This window comes from Hyla sarda, chromosome 9 (genome assembly GCF_029499605.1).
Source record: "Hyla sarda isolate aHylSar1 chromosome 9, aHylSar1.hap1, whole genome shotgun sequence".
NCBI lineage: Eukaryota > Metazoa > Chordata > Amphibia > Anura > Hylidae > Hyla > Hyla sarda.
Genome location: NC_079197.1, coordinates 23,556,721 through 23,577,158, shown reverse-complemented (window position 1 = coordinate 23,577,158; position 20,438 = coordinate 23,556,721). Strand labels below are relative to the sequence as shown.

Genomic DNA, 20,438 nt, shown 5'->3' with positions numbered 1-20,438 from the left:
TACCTATATGGCAGTGTTTACAGCTAGGGGTGTAACTATAGGGCAGTGTTTACAGCTGGGGTGTACCTATAGGGTAGTGTTTACAGCTGGGGTGTACCTATAGGGCAGTGTTTACAGCTAGGGGTGTACCTATAGGGAAGTGTTTACAGCTGGGGTGTACCTATATGGTAGTGTTTACAGCTGGGGTGTACCTATAGGGCAGTGTTTACAGCTAGGGGTGTACCTATAGGGCAGTGTTTACAGCTATGGGTGTACCTATAGGGCAGTATTTACAGCTGGGGGTGTACCTATAGGGCAGTGTTTACAGCTAGGGGTGTACCTATAGGGCATTGTTTTTAGCTAGGGGTGTACCTATAGGGCAGTGTTTACAGCTAGGGGTGTACCTATAGGGCAGTGTTTTTAGCTAGGGGTGTACCTATAGGGCAGTGTTTACAGCTATGGGTGTACCTATAGGGCAGTATTTACAGCTATGGGTGTACCTATAGGGCAGTGTTTACAGCTAGGGGTGTACCTATAGGGCAGTGTTTACAGCTAGGGGTGTACCTATAGGGCAGTGTTTACAGCTGGGGTGTACCTATAGGGCAGTATTTACAGCTAGGGGTGTACCTATAGGGCAGTATTTACATCAAGGGGTGTACCTATAGGGCAGTATTTACAGCTAGGGGTGTACCTATAGGGCAGTGTTTACAGCTAGAGGTGTACCTATAGGGCAGTGTTTACAGCTAAGGGTGTACCTATAGGGCAGTGTTTACAGCTAAGGGTGTACCTATAGGGCAGTGTTTACAGCTAAGGATGTACCTATAGGGCAGTGTTTTCTAAACAGTGTGCTTACAGCTGTTGCAAAACTACAACTCCCAGCATGCCCGGACAGCCAACAGGTGTCTGGGCATGCTAGGAGTTGTAGTTTAGCAACAGCTGGAGACACACTGTTTGGAAAACACTGCTATAGGGTAATGTTTAAAAAGAAAAAAAACTCGACATTTAAGCTCAACCCCTGGAAACACCTTTGAACAACCTTAAAATGTTCACCTTGGAGGAAGGGTTGTATTTATAGGCAGTGTTCCTCAACTATAACTCCCATCATATCCTGGTGGACACATGCTAGAGAGCTACATGTCTGGGAACACTGCTATAGAGGGTGCAAGGAAGCATGATGGGAGTTGTAGTTCTGCATCAGCTAGAGGGCCAAAGATTGGGGAACACTGATATAAAGGATGCAGGGCAGCATGATGGGAGTTGTAGTTTTGCAACATCTGTAGAGCCACAGGTTAGGGAACACAGCTATAAAGTACGCAGATTTGCACGATGGGTGTTGCAGCTTTAAAACACTTAGAGAGGCACAGGTTGGGGAACACTGCTGTAGAGGGTTCAGGGTATTATGATGTGTGTTGTAGCTTTGCAAAAGCTAGAGCAGTGTTTCCCAATCAGTGTGCCTCCAGCTGTTGAAAAACTAATACTCTCAGCATGCCTGGACAGCCAAAGGCTCTCCGGGTATATCGGAAGTAGTAGTTTTTCAACAGCTGGAGGCACACTGGTTGGAAAACACTGAGCTAAAGAGTCACAGATTGGGGCACGCTGCTTTAGAGTATGCAGAGTAACATGATGGGTATTGTAGCTTTACAACAACTGGAGAGCCATAGGTTATGGAACACTGCTATCGAGGGTGTGGGGCATTATGATACGAATTGTAGCTTTACAACAACTGGAGATCTACAGATTAAGGAGCACTGCTATAGAAGATGCAGCTGTCCAAAGGCCCCTCTGCCACCTCAGTATTATAAATGCACATGATAGTTGTTGGGCCCTGTTACAGGTTTTGCATTGGGGCCCAAGAACTTTAGGTTGTGCCTCTGCAGCTTTTTTAGAGCCCTGAGAGACATTATAGAGAAGGGCATGTACTGATAAAAATTTGATCGGAAATTCCGATGCAGTAGCCGCCCATTGTTTTCAAAGGGATTCTGCTGCACTGCGCACATGGCAGAATTTCCGGGCCGAAAATTCAAATTCTGGACTCTACAGAGAGAATGAAGATGTTTATTCTTTAGCAGTATCTGCTTCGAAATTCATTGCTGCCTATGGAGACTGGGCATTTCTGAGCGGTCCTAGACATGACTGATTGCGTTGGAGCCTGATGCACACAAAATGACTGTCCGCAACTTTTCTGGGTGGACATTCTGCCAAGTGAAAGGGCCCTTAGGCTTGTCACTATTTAGGATTCTGGAAAAGACAACATGTATATTGGTTTCACCCAACTTTTCCAGAAACAAGTAATAAAGAACTTGATAACAATGACTCATAGGCTTAAATTTACAGTTAGTAGATTCCATAGAAATGGGAAATATACAAGAATAACTTTTACTTCTCCTTCTTGCCATTTCTGGCTTTAGCTCGGAAATATGCAACAGAAACCGCAGTGGAGTTTTTCCAAAGAATGCAGAGTGTGAAAACAACCGTAGAGAAGGATTTTTTATTTATTTTTATTATTGTTCTACTTTTAGATTATTTATTGCTTTTTTTTTTCACTTTCCACATTTCTCCCCCCCCCCCCCTTTCCTTCCTTGTTTCCTTTCAGATCCCCCGTTTAAATGCTTGATGCCACTTCTCTGGTTACGTTTCCCTGCTCCTGATTCCTGCCTGCAGGCACACTTTATACAGGCCCCTCCTGTGTTGCTCTCCTGCCCATGTGGCTGCACTTTCCTTGCGTGTGAGCGGCACCTCCCAACATCTGGTTTAATGTCAGATGCTGGCGCCTTTACTCAGCCACAGGCTCCATCACAGACAAAGGCTGTAAGAGCTTCTCTCTTCCCTGCCTAGACTGAAAGAGAAATGACTGAAAAATATCCCGGAGAAAAAAAAAAGTAAAATTTACCAAAAAACTCAACAGGATGCATGATGAGGATACGATGGTGGAATTGGCTCAGATAAAAACCACATAGCGGCAGCAAATGCCATATCGCCCTGGGAGGTAGGCAGAATACCTGGCACTCAGCGTTGGCATGCTGCGCCCCCCTGGCTTCTATTTATTTATGTATAAAAAATGGTGATTACAATGTTCATTTTCATGTTCAGAAGTAGCGCCAGCCAGAACAGTGTGGAAAATCTCAATTTCTACCATTGGCGTCTCGAAAAAAAAAAAAAAAAAAAAAATTGCCTGATTTAATTGTTCCCTTTTGGAGCCAGATGTATCGGAGTAGTCTCTGGTAGGAGACAGGTTAATATGCCATGCTGGGATTTCTTTTCCTCTTTCGCATTTGATCTTTTAAAATTAACACTCCATCCCCCCCCCCCCCCTCCCCCGACCCGCCGCCTTCTGTCCTCTGGCATCTGTCAAAAAAAGGGTGACTAACTCTAAATCAGAACATATTTGTCGGAAGGAGATGTCAAACCCTTTGCAGACAAAGCGCAGTGGGGCGGACTATCAATAAAATCGCAGGGGCAAATGGTGGAGCCAGGTCCTGTGATCAATGCCTAGTAGACTGGCACAAGCTCCAGGGGGTACCCAAGTTCTGTCGCACACCAAATAACAGACGCTAACCTTATAAGAGACAAACAGTACAAACAGGGCCAGGCTTGAAATAGAGAAATATAATATAGCTGCCAAATGTCCCAAATATTGGAGCCATTTTTTTTCATCTTGTGATTTTTTGTTTTTTTCTGCTTTATTATCCGTTGTCATCTGTAAACAATGGTATATTTTTCACACTATAAAATCTTGTTTTCCTGGATTTTTAGATACTGTTCTGTGTTACTGTATCCCTTTTAGAATTAGATACTGTTCCACATGATTGTATCCCTTATAGGATTAGATACTGTTCTACATCATTATATCCCTTTTAGGATTAGATACTGTTCTGCATCATTGTATCCCTTATAGGATTAGATACTGTTCTGCATCATTGTATCCCTTATAGGATTAGATACTGTTCTGCATCATTGTATCCCTTATAGGATTAGATACTATTCTACATCATTGTATCATTTATAGGATTAGATACTGTTCTGCATCATTGTATCCCTTATAGGATTAGATACTATTCTACATCATTGTATCCCTTATAGGATTAGATACTGTTCTGCATCATTGTATCCCTGATAGGATTAGGTACTGTTCTATATTACTGTATCCCTTTTAGGATTAGATACTGTTCTACATCATTATATTGCTTTTAGAATTAGATACTATTCTACATCATTGTATCCCTTATAGGATTAGATATTTTTACAATTTTTTTTTTTTTATAAATTGATATCTATTTTATTTCAACAGGACATTTCAATGTTACATCAATTTAAAACCAACATAATAAAAGTTGAAATGTAATTCCATTTTAAATTAAAATGAAAACAAAAATAAAAAGCAAGAATTATTTTTTTAATTATTCAAACAAAAATTTTTTTTTTGTATATTTATTGGTAATTTACTAATTGCCTATTCCATAATAAAGACAGATTTTTCTGTAGTTTACAGGTACAATTGCTCTTCAATTTTGCTGTCCCCTTGTGATGTCGGTGTGCTTCCCTCTATCTCGCCATCTTCCCCCCCCCCCCCCCCCCCCCCCAACTTCTAGGAACCATGTGTCTGTATTGGGCAGGGTGGAGATACAAAAACAACACTAGCCGCCGCCAGGAATAATACCGGGTAAAGTAGAGAAAGAAAAAAAGTCAAAAAGTCGTATAAGTCCAGCAGACAGTTACAAAGCCCAGGCCCTGAGCTGTTTTGTAGTGGAGCACTGTTGTTCTGGAGATGAATAAAACCTATGTATAGAAGGAGGACCATGGGCCAGGAAACAAAGTAGTCTTAATTAGGCCTAAATAAAGTGTCACCTCTCCCCCCCTCCCTGACACCTCTTTGATGTGCCCGCCTGCAGACCTGTAGGTCACTGGTTACTTGTAACGTATTGTATAAACAGGGAAATAGTGGAAACCTAATCTCTTTTATGATAACATAGCTTGTGATGTGTTTTATAAACAGGGACATCAATTATATCCACTATTTCCCTGTTTATATACCGCTTTGCAATTACCCAGCTACCTCGGCTGAGGTCTGCCGTCAAACAGAATGTCACATCCCTGTATCAAATCAGATACAAACTGGCAGGTATTTACCATGAAGATCATTCTCGTAGTCATATATTATGTTTTATGGGTATTTGTTAATGTCGTGTACAAATATATATATATACCGTATATATATATATATATATATATATATATATATATATATTTATATATAAATTTTATGAATTTTTGGCCACTAGGTGGCTCTGTGAATATTGTTTACTTATGCGAAATTACACACTCTCCTGCTATGGTTTATTTGACTGATTTGGAAGTCGGTCTCATGTATATGGAAGGAAGCATGTGGATATCGGGGGAAGATTGATCAAAACCTGTTAGGAGGAAGAGTGGTGCAGTTGCCCATAGCAACCAATCAGATCGCTTATTTTTTAGAGGCCCTGTCAAAGTATCAATCAGATTGGTTGCTATGGGCAACTGTAGCACTATTTCTCTGCACAGGTTTTGATAAATCTCTCCCATTGAGCATATACACACAGTTATAAATCTTTATATGCCCCTGTATGAAATAAGAGGTGGTACAGTATGGCGGCATACACTTTTATGCAGACCCTATTACAGCTCAGTACAACTCAGACCATTGACATGAGCCCCAACTGTGTAGGTCAGTGTCTCCCAACCAGGGTGTCTCCAGCTGTTGCAAAACTACAACTCCCAGCATGGTCAGACAGCCGTCTGCTGTCTGGGCATACTGGGAGTTGTAGTTTTGCAACAGCTGGAGGCACCCTGGTCATGAAACACTGGTGTATACATTGGGGAGTATCTGTCTCTATTGTTAAGTTACAGGCTGTCACTATGGGATGGGCCATTATAATGTGCACACATATCCCTCATCTTGAAAAGGTTCATACCATTAGTCACCTTAGCAGTAATATGCAGCTACATTTACATGGGCATGGCCATCACTTATTCATAGTGGTGCCACGGAAAACTTACTTTTACTTACTTTTGTAGGAAAATTTGAAAAATTCCTGAATTTGGTCAAAAATATTATTATTTTTTGTATATATTTTTTCATTGGCTTAAAGGGAAGCCATGACAGCAGCTTTTACAGAGGATGCCTAGTTTTATGACACCGCTTTCTGTTGCCACTTTCTAACCATTAATGGCTGGTAATTGGAAAAAGGGACGTCCTCTAATAGAACACTTAGCAGGCCCACGTGTTGTAATGGGATCAGTATTTATACACATACACTCCACATATGTGTCTGGATAAACCGCTAGAAGTACTATTAGGAAAAGGATGAGCTCGGCCCAGAGCATGGGATTATTTTTTTTTTGGGGGGGGGGGGGGGGGGTTCATCTTCTTTGGAAAATGCGTCATTAGATTGGAAGCCGATGGGCTGAGATCTGTCATTGGTTGGATGCAGAATTGTGATGTCAAAAGATTGTTGGAGCGTAGCTAGATCTGGAGGTGGCATTTACACAAATGGTTAAAATATGTAAAAGCGGCTTGTCTGAGGAGCAGGAATAAAATACTGAGTCCTACAACCAGCTATGGTTACCTGCACCCCTATGGAAAACCACAGATAACAGACTGAAACCCCAAGAGTCCTACCATATGACAGATCTATAACATGAGCCTCTCTGGTTCTGCTACAGCTTAAGTTATCTACTATTTCACATTTATCTATCTAATATCTATCTATGTAATTTATCTATCTATCTCATATCTATCTATCTATCTATCTATCATCTATCTCACATCTATCTATGTCATATAATCTATACCTCCGATAATCAATCAATCAATCTATCTATCTATTAAATATTTATCTAACTAATATCAATATATCTATCTATTTAATATAATCTATATCTCCTATGATCAATCTATCTTTAATATCTATCTATGTCATATCTATCTATCTATCTCATATCTATCTATCTCATATCTATCTATCTATCTCATATCATATCTATCTATCTCATATCATATCTATCTATCTATCTATCTATCTCATATCATATCTATCTATCTCATATCTATCTATCTCATATCTATCTATCTATCTCATATCATATCTATCTATCTCATATCTATCTATCTCATATCTATCTCATATCTATCTCATATCTATCTCATATCTATCTATCTATCTCATATCTATCTATCTCATATCTGTCTATCTATCTATCTATCTCTCATACGTATCTATTATCTATCTCTCTCATATGCATATATTATCTATCTATCTATTTAACTATCGCATATGTATTTATCTTATATCTATTTATCTTTTATCTATCTATCTCATATCTATCTATCTATCTATCTATCTCATATCTATCTATCCGGCTATGTATCCTTTTTTAACTTCCTGCCTGTCTATTTTCTTGAATATTAAAACTTATGTAACTTTCTTTAAGTTATCATCATTCCAATAGTCATACTTGTGGCACTAGTCTACAAGATCTTCATTTCACAGCAATTCATATTGGTATTGAACCTCTTTCGCACAACTATAGCAGAGTTGAATATGTCATGTGACTCGATTGATTTCGATACCTGCAATGTGTTATCTTGACTTACTGGGTACATAAACAATGCAGCCTCATAAAGTGACTTGACAAAGTTGGCTCTGCTACATCTGTAGGTTCATAGGCAGCTTTGTTATCTCGCACTAGTAGGGGGCACCTAGTATAAACAAATGCAGTTTATGGGGTACTTAGTATAAATCAACACACTTAAGGGGACAATTAGACCAAGCAGGAACTCAAAAGAGCAGAGTATAAGTAAATGGAGGCCTTGTGCACAAATAAAGCTTCACAATTTGTTTTAAATTATTATGAATCTTTTTTAGTATTATTATTACCATTGTAATTTTTGCAACCCCCATACAACAAAAATCTAATTTACCATTACTAATTTGACAGGTAAATTAAGTTCTTCCAAATGAACTTGAATGTAATGGAATTTAAAAACATAATATTTTAAATTCTTAATTTTTTTAAATAGTTTTTTACATTTTACTCTATTCGTAATCAAGGCCTCTGCGATGTTTTTATTGTTATTCAGTAAATTGTCCATCCACAAAGCCATTAGGCCTCCGCGTTTTGAAAACCGTCTTTAAATTTATTATTACTAAATCAGGGTCAGAATCAAAACCTGCATTGGGCGAAATAAGGAAATCTACCATAAAGACAAAAAACATTTCCATGTACACGGAGGATTCATTTCGATAATTGAAAATTGTCCCCCAGGGTCTATGAGCATCGGAGTGGCGGAGGGGAAGCGTCATTGAAATGTATCTGATTCGGTTTTGTCTAAACGGTACGGGAAATAAAACTGTAACCTCAACATTTTTGAAGGCCGATTTTTTGTTTTTGTTTTTTTTCAACAAACTTACAAAGCAAAATAATATCTTTACTTCTAATACATTATTTTAACATATTATTACTATTTTAATTTCCAATTTTAAATGATATTTTGACAGTCTAATTTTTTTTTGGATCCAACGCTACTGAAGGTCTTTTAATAGGTTGTCATCCTATTACAACCAGTGGTGGCCTTAGGGACTCAAAGGAATTTCTCATACAATGTCACAGTTTTTGAAAGCCAAAATGTGGCCTCTCCCAAGTCTCTGATGTAACATTTTTATTTATTTATTTAATTTATTCCAATTTCTGCAGAACAAATGTCGTAACAAGATACTTACTGAGTATTATGCAGCAAGGGGATTCATTACAAATGGATTTTTTTTTTACAATTTATTCTCTTTTCTGCGGAACAAATGTCCCGACAAGATATTGACTGAATATTTTGCAGTAACAGTTTTTTTGAACTTTTTTCTAGGGAAACAGGAAGCAATTTTACGGCAAATTTAAGGACGTAGCCCCAGATTATTCTGCAACAAATTGTCGATCCTACCAGCATAGACATTGATTGTTGACTATATACCTATATACACCTATTTACAACTCCTCCATGCTATGTGGTACCCACACCCAAAAAACATGTCACTGGTATTTTGCCCACTATGAGATTGGTCCTAGTGTGGGTTTTCTATAGGTAAAAGGATAGTAAGGGCCAAGGTGGGCCCAGGAGGCAATGTGAACGTACTCTGTACAGTGCTGCTGAATATGTGAAACTATACAAAATGACTTGACAGGTCCAACCATCATCTTCAATCAATAACTCTACATGTAAAGGTTTGACAGTCTGCACTATGCCTGCCAAAAAGTTATAACATGAATGTGGAGATGTAGCAGAGCTACTTAGGATATGTCAAACTCTCCTCTACTTTACTGACAGACTTAGCTCTGCTACATTTACACCAATTCATCAGCACTGCACATGGGATGTATTCACTGCCATCAGGACCCTCCTTGACCTAATCAGATGCCACAAAGAGATGTGCCACATGACTATGTCAGCTCTGCTGCATTCGACTGATTCATCCCTGCTACAACTGTATCTCGAAACACAATATTTCTTAATTTGAACAATTATCCAGACATGAGATTCACACACCCCCTTCAGAACGCTGACCCCTCCCCATCTCTGGGAAGCATCTGATGGGTGCAGCCCAGATGTACCATAATTTTGCCGGTATGGTGAACTTACCTTCCTGTACTGTCACTTCGCTATCACTGCTGCCCCCTGTCATCGGGTCCTTGTCCTCTTCCTCGTTGGGTGGCCGCAGATCTCGGGAGCCCTGCATCCCTGCGGCCGCCGCTTCCTCCAGGTCCAAGAGGTGGCTGACACTAAAGTTCTTCCTGCTGTGAGGAAGTTCTGGAGTTTCCAAAATCCGCATTGTGTTGGGGGGTCCTGACTTATCCAGGCCAAGATCCCTGTCCATGCCCCTTGCCCTGCGCCCTACTTGCCCTTCACCTCCCTTTTCCTTCTTTCCTGATCCTATTAAAAAAAATGAAAACTTTTGAAATAAAAACTTCTTCCCAAACTTTTGAACTATTGTCTTCTCCTGGATCTTATTCTCTTCTCTCCAATTCTTGTGTTTATCTCTGGTGTCTCCTTCTCTCACTTCCCCCACTCTCTGACTTTCTTGTGCTGTCTCCTATCTTGCTTCCTTCCTTCTCTTCTCCCCTTAACTCTCCCTGTCTTCTCTCCCCCTCTAGGGCAGGGACCAACTCTCACTCACATGCACTTTCAGCCAAGTGACCAAAAAACGCCTTTTGCTGACGTCTAGAAGAAAACAGAACTTTTTTTTTTCCTTTTTCTTTTCTCTCTCTCTAGTTCTTGGATAAATCTTTCCACACGCCCCCTCCTTCTCTGTCAGCGTTGACCCTTGACCCCCCTTCCCTTCTTTTCCCCCTGGTTAAAAAAAAAAAAAAAGAAAAAAAGAAAAGGAAAATTAGATGGTCAGAGTGTTTTTCTTTCAGCTCTTCAAGATGTGTCCTAGTGCTTCAAAACGTGAGGTTAAGTGCTTCTATCAACAAGTGGCCATACCAGGAGATGGGATTTTCTCAGAGCTTATGGGGTGACTGCCGGAGGTTGGGGTGGATCCATAAATTCCTATATTGAAATAAATGACCTTACAACAGGATCACAGCACCCAAAGGAGCGCTCAAACAAGGGTTAAATACATATAATATATACTAAGCATGCTCAGAATCATAAATAATTTTCTCTTATGAGGTTCAGCTCTATTCTGGGATCCATGTATCATTTTAAAGGAGCCCCCCCCCCCCCCCCCCCACATGACATCTGATTATGATGATATTATAAAACACTCTGTATATCAGAGGTCTCCATGCTGGGGCTTTCCAGCTTTTGTGGAACTTAAACTCCTAACATGCCCTGGTGCCTGCAGCTGTGTGAACATGATGGGAGTTATAGTTTTGCGAGCAGCTGGAGAGCCATGCTGTGTTTATGACGGCATAATAATAACCCTGGCTGGTTGGGTTCATTTTAGTTAAGTCAAAGACAAACCAATGCTTAAAGGGGTACTCCACTGCACGCCCTTTGTGACGTCAGACCACACCCCCTCAGTTCAAGTCTATGAGAGCTGCCACACCCCCTCCCATAGACATGCATTGAGGGGGTGTAGTGTGACGTCATGAGGGGTGTGGGCGTGACATCACAACCCCCCGCAACGCACACCCAGCGTTTGGAACTAAATGTTCCCAATGCTGGGCAGTGGAGTACCCCTTTAAATATTAAACAATTGCATACATGACAATTCCATAACATACCTCCATTATCAGAATAATCAAGTGTTTCTCATAAATAAGGCCATGTTCACATGGTGAATTTTGCGGCAGAAATATGAGAAATATTCTTGGATTTCTTCTGCCGGATTTGTAGCTTGTATGTTACGGTTTTTATTCAATGGAGATAATTCATGTCCAGACGACCTGCATCAAAGAAGCAACATATCACTTCTTCCCACAATGTGGATGTCAAATCTGTGTCTGAGGAAGTCTCTACTGATCTGTACTGTCAATTACAATATGGATTTCTATTTAAAACAATAGGACTCGAGTTCCACAGGTTTTTATGTAAACTGCGACCCAGAACCCATGTCAGAATCTGCATGAAAAAGTCTTTCTGTTCATATACAAAATGTGAAGAGAGGCATTCATGTCCTGTGATGGCGACAACTAGGCGGTGTTCTTCTCAAAGAAGATGGAAAATGGAAAATCAGTCATAGAAAATCTGCTCTGGACAGGCATGTGGTCTTCTCAAAGAGGTGGTCTTTTAGGGAGGTTTCACTGGGTAATAGGGGATTGCTGTATTCATGATTGTAATCAGACGTGATGCTCAGATTGGCAAAAATCTTTGACCAGCTAAAGACCGAACTGATTGCTATGGAAAACTTCCTGCTCCCTTCCCTCCCATGCATCTTGACATCTTTACCTAATATTTCTGATCAAAGGGGTGAGGGATTTCTTACACCTGAGGACAGGATATGAGGTCGGGATATGAGGACAGGATATGAGGTCGGGATATGAGATTGGGATATGAGGTCTGGATATGAGGCTGGGATATGAGGACGGCATATAAGGTCATATTATTGGAAACGGATATGAAGACGGGATGTGAGGTCGGGATATGAGGATGGGATATGAGGACGAAATATGAGATTGGGATTTGAGGTCTGGATATGAGGCTGGGATATGAGGATCATGAGATATGAGGTTGGGATATGAGGATGAGATATGAGGATGAGATATGAGGTTGGGATATGAGGATGGCATATGAGGTCATATTATTGGAAACAGATATGAAGACGGGATGTGAAGACCGGATATGAGGTTGGGATATGAGGACGGGATATGAGGACAAGATATGAGGATGGGATATGAGGACGGCATATGAGGTCATATTATTGGGAATGGATATGAGGACGGGATGTGAGGAACGGATATGAGGACAGCGTATAAGGACAGGATGTGAGGTTACAATATTAGGACGGGATACGAGGTCAGAATTTGAGTAACAGATATTAGGACGGGATACGAGGTCGGGATATAAGGACAGGATATGAGGTCGGGATATAAGAGCAGGATATGAGTTGGGATATGAAGAATCGATACGAGGATGGGATATGAGGTCAGGATATGAGGATGGGGTATAAGGACGGGATGTGAGGACAGAATATGAGGACAGGATGATGATCAGGATATGAAGACCGGATATGAGGTCGAGATATGAGGCCGATATGAGGCCGGAATGAGGACGGTATATGAGGTCAGGATATGAGGATGAGATATAAGGACAGGATATGAGGCCGGGATATAAGGTCAAGTTATGAGGATGGGATATGAGGATGGGATATAAGGACAAGATATGAGGACGGGATATAAGGTTGGGAAATGAGATTGGGATATAAGGTTGAGTTATGAGAATGGGATATGAGGACGGGATATAAGGTTGAGTTATGAGAATGGGATATGAGGACGGGATATAAGGTTGAGTTATGAGGATGGGATATGAGGACGGGATATAAGGTTGAGTTATGAGGATGGGATATGAGGACGGGATATAAGGTTGAGTTATGAAGATGGGATATGAGGACGGGATATAAGGTCGGGTTATGAGGATGGGATATGAGGTGGGGATAGGAGGATGAGATATGAAATGGGGATAGGAGGACGAGTTATGAGGTGGGGATAGGAGGACGAGATATGAAGTGGGGATAGGAGGACGAGATATGAAGTGGGGATAGGAGGACGAGATATGAGGTGGGGATAGGAGGACGAGATATGAAGTGGGGATATGAGGATGGGATATGAGGTGGGGATAGGAGGAAGAGATATGAAGTGGGGATAGGAGGACAAGATATGAGGTGGGGATAGGAGGACGAGATATGAGGTGGGGATAGGAGGACGAGATATGAGGTGGGGATAGGAGGAAGAGATATGAAGTGGGGATAGGAGGACAAGATATGAGGTGGGGATAGGAGGACGAGATATGAAGTGGGGATAGGAGGACGAGATATGAGGTGGGGATAGGAGGACGAGATATCTTTGGCAAGGTTTAAGTAGGAAGAACGGGCAATGCCTGGTACTCTGCTAGTTTTGAATAAAGCTAAAAAAACAAGCATATCCCAACCTCAAGCATTTTCACATACTTTCTCCTAATTTTCAATGTATTATGGGAAAGATTTATCAAAGTCTGTGCAAATGAAAAGTAGTTCTGTTGTCCAAAGCCACCAATCAGTTCGCTTCTTTAAGTTGTAAAAAAAAAGGCCTCTGAAAAACGAAATAAGCAATCTGACCAGTTGCTATGGGCAACTGCACCACTTTTCCACTGTTCCCCTACATTGTCGGTCTCCACAGGGCAGACCTCCAGCTGTTGCAAAACTACAACTCCCAGCATGCCCGGACAGCCAACGGCTGTCCGGGCATGCTGGGAGTTGTAGTTTTGTAACAGTTGGAGGCCCACCGTTGGGAGACCATGTACATTTTTTTTTTAATGATCTTTATTTCTAACCAACAAAACGAACAACCCATTTAAAGCACTGTAGACCTGCATGCCTTTGATGTATCTGTAATAGAAACCAGGAATGGTCCATGTTTTCGGATGACGTAAGGCGTGACAAAAAAAAAAACGTGGTATTTACCGATTGTTCTAATATGAATTTTTACACGTATGAGCATATCTGATGAGGACGGGAGGAGGGGGGGGGGGGGGTGAGGGGTCTGGCACAAGCCTTGTGCAACAGAGAGGGGCTTCAGAGGCACAATTAGATCCTAGCCGCCTAAGTGACTCCTCCACTGAGCTCCAGGTCAGGACCCCTGGGAAAACAGATCTCCTGGTAATGAGGTAATTAGGCCCCTCTCCGCAGTCGCTAACGCCACGGTATGCATCCAGTGTGGAGACTTCCTAATGAAAACCAGCCCCGCACATGGGCAACAAAACAGGAGCCTTCAATCTCTTGTCAGACTCTGGAGGTGAAGGGACACATGAGTTTGGTTTAGGGATCAGCTTGAATAAGTCCGATTATGATGACTTTGATAGTCCCGCCGTCCACGTGTAATTAGATGCGCGCTTTCTAATTTTACCTTAACGTTGGTTAATTTCGCTAGACAGAACCTTACACGAGATCTTCGTTTTTTTTTTCTTCTTTTTTCTCTCTCTCTCTCCAATTCTGGCCATAGGGGGGGATAGCTATAAAAATAACAAAAGAGTAAAATAAAATTAATAACTTACAAATGATGATTCAATTAGGGGAAAATAGGGGTTTGATTACAAGGGTCTGAACAGGTCGGGATTTATCTGCCCAATGAATCGAATTGCTTCCAAGTTTACCAAAAATGTGTGAATCTTGTTTTTTTCTTTGGCTTTCTTTTTTTTTTTTTTTATATCTGAAATAAGAAAATGGCACAAAAAAACTTTCTTGTCATTTTGCCCTCCCAAAATGTAATTTTATTTTTTTTTATTTTTTTTATAATGAGTTTAAAGGGGTTCTCCAGGAAAAAAAAATTTTTTTTTACATATCATCTGACTCCAGAAAGTTAAACAGATTTATAAATTACTTCTATTAAAAAATCTTATTCCTTTCCGAACTTATGAGCTGCTGAAGTTAAGTTGTTATTTTCTGTCTAAGTGCTCTCTGATGACACCTGTCTCGGGAACTGTCCAGAGTAGAAGCAAATCCCCATAGCAAACCTCTTCTACTCTGTGCAGTTCCCGAGACAAGCAGAGATGTCAGCAGAGAGCACTGTTGCCAGACAGAAAAGAACAACTCAACTTCAGCAGCTGATAATTATTGGCAGGATTAAGATTTTTTTTAATAGAGGTAATTTACAAATCTGTTTAACTTTCTGGAGCCAGTTGATATGAAAAAAAAATAAAAATAAAAAATGTTTTTTTCCTGGAATACCCCTTTAAGAACGGTCTGTTCACACGGGCGGAATTTCCACAACGTATTTGCGGGTTTTCTGCTGACCCATTGAAGTCAATGGTAACAAAATCCGCTGCAGATTTTCAGCAGGTAATCTGGAAATGTGAATGGACCCTTGGTCTTGGCGTTTTTTTCTCCTGTGTTTTTATCATGACAAGTCATGTAATTCTTTTATCATGTGACTCAAGGATTTCTATATGAAATAATGGGGGGGGGGGGGGGGGGGGGGAACGCCAATGTTGAACTTACATGGCGTTTTTTAGTGGCGTTTCTTTTGCTAATTCACGAACGGAATTCCGCAGGAATATTTGGCTGGGAAATTCCTCTGCAGCAGAGTTCTATTGATTTCATTGGGATTCTGCTGCACTGTGCTCATGCCGGAATTTCCGCGGCAGATGTTTCTGCAGCAGAAATCCTGATTCTAGCGCAGGTTTCTCACAGAAGTGCATTGCCGTTTATGAGACGCCACATTTCTGAGCAGTTTTACCGCCCTCTGGAACAATAAAACGTGTGGAATGTCGCCTGTGTTTTTCGGTTGGACATTCTGCACATTTTCGGTTGCGTGAAACTGGCCATAGACTTTCTATGGGAGAAAAACACCAATATTTTATCCCAAAAAACATGCCAGAGTCTCGACATGCTGTGATATTGAAAGAACTGCCACTGAGCTAAACACAGCAGAAGAACGCCAAAGATGAGCAAAAAAATGCCAAGTGTGTTTGGTGTTTCATAAATGTGCTTTCCTAGTCATACATGACTTTTCAGGGCTATCGGGCAATTTTAATTTAGATCAAATCGAATATGATGGAAAATTCTGACAAATCTAACCCTAAAAAAAATTTCGGGAAATTTTACTCATCTCTAGATTTGAGGTATAGCATTAGATTTTTCTGTGTTTTCTTTTTAAAGGGGTATTACAGACAAAAACTTTTTTTTTTATATATATATATATCAACTGGCTCCGGAAAGTTAAACAGATTTGTAAATTACTTCTATTAAAAAATCTTAATTCTTCCAATAGTTATTAGCTTCTGAAGTTTTCTGTCCAACTGTTCAATGATGATGTCACGTCCTGGGAGCTGTGCATGCTGGGAGAATATCACGGGACATGAGTCATCAGAGAGCAGTTAGACAGAAAAAAACAACTCAACTTCAGAAGCTAATAACTATTGCAAGGATTAAGATTTTTTAATCGAAGTAATTTACAAATCTGTTTAACTTTCCGGAGCCTGTTGATATATAAAAAAAAGTTTTGGCCTGGAATACCCCTTTAACCATTTTTTTCCATTAATATTTGTGAGAATGTTAAATTTTATGTTTTACAGCAATGGTTATGCTGAAATGATGTTAGATCAACGTAGGGTTATTGAAGTGGGTCATTAGTTCTGGACACCTACAGACACCCCCTTCGATCCCCAAATTTGCCCACTGAAGTATGGAGTATGAATGGAAGCCAAAAAACTCCGTAGAGGCCATTGGAGAGCATCATCCATCATCAGTCAAATGTATAGATCAGTGTTTCCCAACCTGGGTGCCTCCAGTTGTTGCAAAACTACAACTCCCAGCATGCCCGGACAGCCTTTGGCTGTCCGGGCATGCTGGGAGTTGTAGTTTTGCACAGGGGTCTTGTCCTGGTACAGAAAAGTGTGGGAACCCAAGAGTACCACTCAAGGAAGGACTGGTCCTGCAGGACTTCTACTAATGGAAATTGTGTTCCTGCTGTAAAAAAAAAAGTGCAGGAACTCAGTTCCCATGCGTTCCTGCAGGACTTGAGCCCTGGTTTTGCAACAGCTGAATGCACCCTGGTTGGGAAACACCGGTATTGATAGCTGAAACGTGGGTTCACACTGGCACTTTACCACAATGAGACATGTTTACAGGAGAACATCAATATACAGTAGTGTGGCCCTGTTACGCCTAGCGCTCCGGGCCCCCGCTCCTCCCCGGAGCGCTCACGGCGTCTTTCTCCCTGCAGCTCCCCGGTCAGTCCCGCTGACCGGGAGCGCTGCTCTGTCATGGCCGTTGGGGATGCGATTCGCACAGCGGGACGCGCCCGCTCGCGAATCGCATCCCAGGTCACTTACCCGTTCCCGTCCCCTGCTGTCATGTGCTGGCGCGCGCGGCTCCGCTCTCTAGGGCGCGCGCGCGCCAGCTCCCTGAGACTTAAAGGGCCAGTGCACCAATGATTGGTGCCTGGCCCAATTAGCTTAATTGGCTTCCACCTGGTCCCTGACTATATCTATCCTCCTCCCATGCACTTCCTTGCCGGATCTTGTTGCCCTTGTGCCTAGTGAAAGCGTTTTGTGTGTTTAAAGCCTGTGTACCAGAACTTCTGCTATCTCCCCTGACTACGAACCTTGCCGCCTTCCCCCGACCTTCTGCTACGTCCGACTTTGCTTCTGCCTACTCCCTTGTACCTCGCCTATCTTCAGCAGTCAGAGAGGTGAGCCGTTGCTAGTGGATACGACCTGGTCACTACCGCCGCAGCAAGACCATCCCGCCTTGCGGCGGGCTCTGGTGAAAACCAGTAGTGGCTTAGAACCGGTCCACTAGCGCGGCCCTCGCCATCCCTCTCTGGCACAGAGGATCCACTACCTGCCAGCCGGCATCGTGACAGTAGATCCGGCCATGGATCCCGCTGAAGTTCCTCTGCCAGTTGTCGCTGACCTCCCTACGCTGGTCGCCCAGCAAGCTCGTCAGATCGCCCAACAAGATCACCAGCTGTCGTACTTGACCACCATGACACAGCAACTCCAGTCACAACTACAGCAAGTACAGTCACAGCTACAGCAGCAACAACCATCTCCTCCGCCAGCTCCTGCACCCCTTCCGCAGCGAGTGGCCACTCCTAGCCTCCGCCTGTCCTTGCCGGACAAATTTAATGGGGACTCTAAGTTTTGCCGTGGCTTTCTTTCGCAATGTTCCCTGCACTTGGAGATGATGTCGGACCAGTTTCCTACTGAAAGGTCTAAGGTGGCTTTCGTAGTCAGCCTTCTGTCTGGAAAAGCTCTGTCATGGGCCACACCGCTCTGGGACCGCAATGACCCCGTCACTGCCTCTGTACACTCCTTCTTCTCGGAAATTCGAAGTGTCTTTGAGGAACCTGCCCGAGCCTCTTCTGCTGAGACTGCCCTGCTGAACCTGGTCCAGGGTAATTCTTCCGTTGGCGAGTATGCCGTACAATTCCGTACTCTTGCTTCTGAACTATCCTGGAATAATGAGGCTCTCTGCGCGACCTTTAAAAAAGGCCTATCCAGCAACATTAAAGATGTTCTGGCCGCACGAGAGACTCCTGCTAACCTGCATGAACTCATTCATCTAGCCACTCGCATTGACATGCGTTTTTCTGAGAGGCATCAAGAGCTCCGCCAGGAAAAAGACTTAGATCTCTGGACACCTCTCCCACAGTCTCCACTGCAATCTGCGCCTAGGCCTCCCGCCGAGGAGGCCATGCAAGTGGATCGGTCTCGCCTGACCCTGGAAGAGAGGAATCGCCGTAAGGAAGAGAATCTTTGTCTGTACTGTGCCAGTACTGAACATTTTTTGGTGGATTGCCCAATCCGTCCTCCACGTCTGGGAAACGCACGCTCGCACCCAGCTCTCGTGGGTGTGGCGTCTCTTGATGCTAAGTCGGCTTCTCCACGTCTCACGGTGCCTGTTCGGATTTCTACTTCAGCCAGCTCTTCCCTCTCAGCCGTGGCCTGCCTGGACTCTGGAGCTTCTGGGAATTTTATTCGGGAGTCCTTAGTGAATAAATTCCGCATTCCGGTGACCCGTCTTGTCAAGCCACTCCACATTTCCGCGGTCAACGGAGCCAGGTTGGATTGCACCGTGCGTTTCCGCACGGAGCCCCTCCTAATGTGCATCGGACCTCATCACGAGGAAATTGTATTTTTTGTCCTTCCTAATTGCACTTCTGAAGTTCTCCTTGGACTACCCTGGCTTCAACACCATTCCCCAACCCTGGATTGGTCCACTGGGGAGATCAAGAGTTGGGGTCCCTCTTGTTCCAAGGACTGCCTTCAACCGGTTCCCAGTACTCCCTGCCGTGACCCTGTGGTTCCTCCTGTATCCGGTCCCCCTAAGGTCATTAAGGACTCTGCCTGCCACAGGAAATGCCTCTCCCCCCCTCCCAGTCCCATCAGGCAAGCCCCTGTGTCCCCTCATGGCCCTCGTCCTGGTGTCACACTGCCCCGTGCCAGGTCTCGCCCTCTGCCCTCTCTCCCCATTCCTACTCCTGCTGTTCTGCCTGCCGTTGACGAATCCCTCCATCCTTTCCCGGTGTCCTCATCCCAGGGGAGGCAGTTACCGGATAAAGAGAAGGGGAGACCTAAGGGGGGGGGGTACTGTTACGCCTAGCGCTCCGGGCCCCCGCTCCTCCCCGGAGCGCTCACGGCGTCTTTCTCCCTGCAGCTCCCCGGTCAGTCCCGCTGACCGGGAGCGCTGCTCTGTCATGGCCGTTGGGGATGCGATTCGCACAGCGGGACGCGCCCGCTCGCGAATCGCATCCCAGGTCACTTACCCGTTCCCGTCCCCTGCTGTCATGTGCTGGCGCGCGCGGCTCCGCTCTCTAGGGCGCGCGCGCCAGCTCCCTGAGACTTAAAGGGCCAGTGCACCAATGATTGGTGCCTGGCCCAATTAGCTTAATTGGCTTCCACCTGGTCCCTGACTATATCTATCCTCCTCCCATGCACTTCCTTGCCGGATCTTGTTGCCCTTGTGCCTAGTGAAAGCGTTTTGTGTGTTTAAAGCCTGTGTACCAGAACTTCTGCTATCTCCCCTGACTACGAACCTTGCCGCCTGCCCCCGACCTTCTGCTACGTCCGACTTTGCTTCTGCCTACTCCCTTGTACCTCGCCTATCTTCAGCAGTCAGAGAGGTGAGCCGTTGCTAGTGGATACGACCTGGTCACTACCGCCGCAGCAAGACCATCCCGCCTTGCGGCGGGCTCTGGTGAAAACCAGTAGTGGCTTAGAACCGGTCCACTAGCGCGGCCCTCGCCATCCCTCTCTGGCACAGAGGATCCACTACCTGCCAGCCGGCATCGTG

At 43.4% G+C, this 20,438-nt stretch overlaps 1 protein-coding gene across 6 annotated transcripts in view; it reads right to left on the bottom strand.

Moving 5' to 3' along the window:
* PRRX2 (paired related homeobox 2) overlaps nt 1–20,438 on the bottom strand; it is a 114,496-nt gene that overhangs the window by 32,127 nt on the left and 61,931 nt on the right. Inside the window, exons 2-5 of one of the 6 annotated variants that reach the window (XM_056540989.1) lie at nt 14,548–14,653; nt 11,233–11,394; nt 10,487–10,552; nt 9,644–10,351 (exon numbers count right to left, since the gene is read on the bottom strand). In XM_056540989.1, the coding sequence (XP_056396964.1) occupies nt 9,644–9,878 (235 nt within the window). In that variant the 5' untranslated portion in view covers nt 9,879–10,351; nt 10,487–10,552; nt 11,233–11,394; nt 14,548–14,653. Of the gene's footprint in view, nt 1–9,643; nt 10,352–10,486; nt 10,553–11,232; nt 11,395–13,594; nt 13,613–13,804; nt 13,885–14,011; nt 14,274–14,547; nt 14,654–20,438 lie in introns of those variants that run through there. The other 5 variants (XM_056540990.1, XM_056540992.1, XM_056540991.1 and 2 more) reach the window with 5 other exon arrangements.